Genomic DNA, 6,000 nt, shown 5'->3' on the forward strand with positions numbered 1-6,000 from the left:
GTAGGAGTTACTTTTGAAAATAGTCTGTAAAGATTTACAAATACTGATGGGGCATTTTCTGAGTGCAGAAATGTCATAGTTTCTACTTTCAAAGAACATATAGCAGCCAAATTTGAGATAAGACAAATATCCAGCATGCTCAGATGCAAGGTCATATGTGATAAGAGTCATAAGAAAATTATAAAGAGCCTTTTCTGGAATTTTAGAGGAGGAAGAGATGGTATTTAGAAGGGGATACAAATATTGATGGGGCATTTTCTGAGTGCAAAAATGTCATAGTTTCTACTTTCAAAGAACATATAGCAGCCAAATTTGAGATAAGACAAATATCCAGCATGCTCAGATGCAAGGTCATATGTGATAAGAGTCATAAGAAAATTATAAAGAGCCTTTTCTGGAATTTTAGAGGAGGAAGAGATGGTATTTAGAAGGGGATAGCAAGATGAGTTCAATGAAGGAGGTAGCATTTAACTTGAGCTTTTGATGGGTGAAGAGTATAGAGAAAGTACATGTCACAGGAAGCAGGAGGAAGGGCACACAGGTAAGCCGATATGATGTATGTCGGGAACAGCAGGTCTGGTCCACTCACTGGTAGGCCATGTGTTTGTTAGAAAGCATCTTGAAAGACCAGAAACGTGATCTGACTGCGTTGAGGAGATCTTCAAATGCCAGATTAAGGAGTCTGTACCCTATTTAGTAGAATGTCTTTTGGCAACAAGGAATAGCATGAATTGGAGACCAGTTTGAGGCCTCTTTAAGGTGATAGCATGGGATGGAAAAGAGGAAGTGAATGCAAGAGATATTCCAAAGATAGGATTTGCATACTTTGATTGGTTAGTTGTAGGAGGTGGGGGTGAGGGAAAAGAGGATGACGATGACTGAGTGTGTTAAGATTGGGTGAATGGTGGTACCAATAATAGGAATAGGTTTTAAAAAAGGAAGAGGTACTGCTTTATGTGGGAAGGTGATGAATTCTGATTTAGACTGTTTGGGTTTAGAGATTCCAGTAGGACATTCAAGGAAACAGTTGAATATTTCAATGGCAGGCAGTTGAAATATCAGTCTAGGGCCCAAGAGAGAATCCTGTTTCCTTTATTTTCTAACTCTTAGGTGTTAAAATATATCTTTCCTTAAGCACAAGCTTTTTTCCCCCCTCTACTTTGCCCTTTCCTTCTCTTTTTTTCTTGTTTTCCTTCCCTGCGTTCCTTAAGTTTAACTGCCCCCTCCCCTCATAGCCCCATGGTTAGTATATTTACTTTTTGCCTTAATTCTTCCTTACTCTGAAGTCCTCTATTTAGTAGGGCTTATGTATGCTATGTAATCCACCTTATTTCTACAACCTAGTTCCTTGGAGTCCTTTTTTTTTTCTTCCTTTCTTTATCCTTTAATTTTGAAACAATATCAGCCTTATAGAAATGTTGCTACAATAGTACAAAGAACTCCTTACCCTCCACCCGGATTTTCCTACATTTTACCACATTTGCCTTAACTCTCTTTACACACACACACACACACACACACACACACACACACACACACACACACACACACACACACTTTTCTGAACCATTTAAAGTAAATTGCATGTATAACAATAGTGCACTTACCAAAACCAGGAAATCAATATTGACTCAATACCATTATGTAATTTTAAGATGTTACCACTTGTCTCATTAATGCCTGTTATACCAGTCTGGGGGCAGGTAGGTTGTATCCAAGTCCTGAGCCAGAATTGCATTTGGCATTTAGTTGTCATGTGTCTTTTGTCTCATGTAGTTTGTCTTTGTTTTTCGTGACTGACATTGTTGAAGAGTGCAGGCTAGTTATTTTGTAGAATAGTCCTCAGTTGGATATATCTGACATTTACTTCCTCATGATTATATTCACTTTTGGCCCGAATACCACAGGAGCCAATTCTGTCCTTCTTAAGATTCCCTGGATCACAAACCAGTTCCTAAAAATATTTAAAAAGTTTTTCCTGCCCTAGCTGGTTTGACTCAATGGATAGAGCGTTGGCCTGTGGACTGAAGGGTCCTGGATTTGATTCTGGTCAAGGGGACATGGCCAGATTGTGGGCTCGATCCCCAGTAGGGGGCGGGCAGGAGGCAGCCAATCAATGATTCTCTCATCATTGATATTTCTCTCTCTCTTCCTCTCCCTTCCTCTCTGAAATCAATAAAAAAAAAATATATTTTTTTTAAAAAAGTTTTTCCTTCTGGTAAAATACATAGAATAAAAGTTACCATCTTAACCATTTTTAAGTGTACACTTCAGTAGCATTAAGCACATTCACATTATTGTATAATCAATCTCCAGATCGCCTTTCAACTTGGAAAAGTGAAACTATACCATTTAAACAACAATTCCCCTTTTCCCTTTCCCCCTAAAATTGTTTTTTATTTGTTTTGTTGTTTTGTTTCTTCTATGCCAGTGATGAATAATTGTTGAATAAATTGAATGAAAAAGTTGGATGGAATTAGCTATCTCTTCCATAGGTTCTATTAAAGTGCTATATTTATCCTTGATTTGAATAATGGAAAAAATGTGATCACTTAGGGTTGCATCAGTTAAGAGATTGGTGTTGTAATTTGAAGATAGCTTGTTTGAACGTGGCCGAGAAAACTAAATTGGAGTCAGATTCATAACCAGATTGCAAGGTGCTTTGAATGAGTAAAATATAAAAATTTAAATTTCCATATATAATGGCATCTTATATATATATTTTTTTTACCTTTCATCTATGGAAATATTTTGTCTATAAAACATACTAATTTTAACACTTTTCTGCTGACTAGGTGGACTTTATTTTGTTAGGTGGTGATCTTTTTCATGAAAATAAGCCCTCAAGAAAAACATTACATACCTGCCTCGAGAAATTAAGAAAATATTGCATGGGTGATCGTCCTGTACAGTTTGAAATTATCAGTGACCAGTCAGTCAACTTTGGTTTTAGTAAGTAAGTATATTTATGTGCTTACGTGAAGTTTCCTTATGTAGAGTATTTTCTGTAAAAGACACATAAACACATCAACAATGAGCCATTTCACCTTTATTATAGCCTATTTTTATAGTAAATGTTCTTTGAATTTTCTGTACATCATTATATTAATTTGCAATTCCCTAATTAACTGTGGGACTAATATCTTCTTGAATTTTTATTGTACGTTTTGATATCCTCTTCTGTTCATATCCTTTGCCCATTTTCTAAATTGGGATTTTTGCCTAATGCTACTGACTTTGCAGAAGTTATTTATATATTCTGTATAATTAGTATTTTTCCCCCAATCAGCGGATTACCTTTTGACTTTGTTAATGGTGCCTTTTGTTGATTGAGATATTTAATTTTGATGTAGTCAAATATATTATAGTGTGGGGTTTTTTTTTAAGATTTGTGCTTTTGGGACTTATTTATGATATCCACCAAGAACCCTATGTCATAAAGATGCTCATGTTTTTTCTTAAACATTGTATTAAGATACCACATTGCATTTAGTTGAAATGTTGTTCAGCCTCTACCAGTTTCTCGGTCTTTCCTTGTCTTTATGACCCTGAAACTTTTTAAAAAAAATATATATTAGTATTGATTTCAGAGAGGAAGGGAGAAAGAAATAGAAACATCAATGATGAGAGAGAATCATTGATCGGCTGCCTCCTGCACGCCCCCTACTGGGGATCAAGCCCACAACCGGGCATGTGCCTTTGACCGAAATTGAACCCAGGACCTTTCAGTCTGCAGGCTGACACTCTATCTACTGAGCCAAACCGGCTAGGGCTTGATCCTGATACTTTTGAAGTGTACTGGTCATATATTTTATAGAATGTCCCTCAATTTGGCTTTTTCTCATGATTACACTAGGATTATGATTTTTGGGGAAGAATATTCCCCACAGAGGTGAAGTGCCCTTCTCATAGCCTATCAGGAGTGCATGCTATCAACATGGCTTATCACTGGTGAAGTTAAACTTGATCATCTGGTAAAGGTGATATATGCCAGGTTTCTCTGCTGTCAAGTTCCTTTTTTTCCCTTTCTATACACTATTTGTTAGAATGGAGTTGCTAAATCCAGCTGCACTCAAAGAGAGGGAATTAAGTTTCACTTCCAAGAGAGAGGAAGGAGTGTCAAAGAATTTATGGCCATAGTTAAAACTACCACTGTTACTAGTAAATAAAATATTTTGGGAGGGATATTTTGAGGCTGTGCAACTATTCTGTTTCTCCCTAAAGCTTGTCCACTAATTTTAGCATTCATTAGTGGCTCTTGCCTATAGCAGTTATAACTGTGTTGTTCTAATAGTGATTTTTTATTTTCCATATTCTTTCTACATTTATTGATTGTCATTCTTTATTAAGGAAGATTTGTCCCTTGTCTCCCATTTATTTGTTTATTCAATTGTCTATGTCATTAGGAGCTAATTCAATTGTTTATTAGTATGAACTCATTTTTCCCCCTTTGGGTTATAATTTAAACTATTGTAATCTATTTTGTTGTTCAAATAAATTGTACCAGCTTTAGTCATTGGGTGTTCTTTCAGATTGCCTCTGATGTCCTTTTGACATAGTTAATTCCAGAAGTAGCTTCAATATATGTAGGAATTTAGTATTTGATGAAGGTGGCATCTCGTATCTCAAATGAAAAATAGGGATTATTCAATAAAAGTACTAGGAGAAGCTGTTACACATATTTTGAAAATCTAAATGTGGAAAGGGCTTTCTAACTATGATAGAAATCAGGAGCCTTAACAGAAAAGATTGGTACTTTTGTCTTTGTAAAAGTAAATTTCTGCATGACAAAAACTGCCTGAAGCAAAGTCAAAAGTGAGTTCAACCAGGAAGAATATTTGCAACTAATTCCAAATTAAGGTCTAATTTCCTCAATAGATAAATAGTTCTTTCAAGTCAATAAAAAAATCCACTAGTTAATACAAAAAAATAGGTAAAGAATATGGACATAGTTCACAAAAAAGGAAATCAAGTGGCATTTGAACATGTTAAAAGAATATGAAAGATATAAAGTGAAGCTCATTCATAAGAAAGATACAAGCCCTAACCAATTTGGCTCAGTGGAGAGAGCGTCGGCCTGCGGACTGAAAGGTCCCAGGTTCGATTCCAGTCAAGGGCATGTACCTTGGTTGCAGGCACATCCCCAGTAGGAGGTGTGCAGGAGGCAGCTGATCGATGTTTCTCATCGATGTTTCTAGCTCTCTATCCCTCTCCCTTCCTCTCTGTAAAAAATCAATAAAATGTATTTTTTTTAAAAGCGAGATACAAAATGAAGTATACTGAAATATTTTTCTCCTATTAGATTGGCATAGATCAGTGATTCACAATTCTGGTGCTCATTTAGCTACTTAGGAATCTTAAAAAAATACTTATGCCCAGACTCAGGCCAATTAATCTCATTGAGTGTGTCATGGGCATTAGTATTTCTTAAAAGATTTCTTAGATAACTCAAACATGTAGTTAGCATTTAGAACCACTGGCATAGATTTGAAAGCTTGATGATAAAGTATTATGTTGGTGGAATAAGGGGAAACTGTCTATTATGCATTGCCATCTATCATAATAAAAGTGTAATATGCTAATTAGACTGGACAGCTTGACAACCTTCTGGATGACCTGGATGAAGCCACGGCTGAGGCAGCCGCCACGGCTGCAAGGGCCAAGCCCCTTGCAGGAATTTCATGCAGCGGGCATCTAGTCTATATATAGAAGGCTAATATGCAAAGTGTCCCTGTGGGAATTCCACTCGGAGACTGGGAGTTCTATCTCTCGCTATGATGTGTGCTGACCTCCAGGGGCGGCCTGGAACAATGAAAGGCCCCGGCTGGCAGCCAGAAGGCCCTGATTGGCCCTGATCATCAGCTAGGCTAGGGACCCTACCTGTGCACAAATTTTGTGCATCAGGAGCCCCTGGTGCTCAGAGCAGGGCCAATTGGGGAGTTGGGGCGCCGCCCCCTGTCATGCACAGAGCAGGGCGGATCGGGAGGTTGCGATGATGCC

General features: G+C 37.3%; 1 protein-coding gene across 3 annotated transcripts in view; it reads left to right on the top strand.

Moving 5' to 3' along the window:
* MRE11A (MRE11 homolog A, double strand break repair nuclease) overlaps positions 1-6,000 on the top strand; it is a 72,423-nt gene that overhangs the window by 5,129 nt on the left and 61,294 nt on the right. For 2 of the 3 annotated variants that reach the window (XM_005883065.2, XM_005883064.2), the window contains one exon: positions 2,796-2,956. In XM_005883065.2, the coding sequence (XP_005883127.1) occupies positions 2,796-2,956 (161 nt within the window). The remainder of the gene's footprint in view (positions 1-2,795; positions 2,957-6,000) is intronic. The other variant, XM_005883063.2, reaches the window with a different exon arrangement.

This window comes from Myotis brandtii, unplaced genomic scaffold, assembly GCF_000412655.1.
Source record: "Myotis brandtii unplaced genomic scaffold, ASM41265v1 scaffold76, whole genome shotgun sequence".
Lineage (NCBI taxonomy): Eukaryota > Metazoa > Chordata > Mammalia > Chiroptera > Vespertilionidae > Myotis > Myotis brandtii.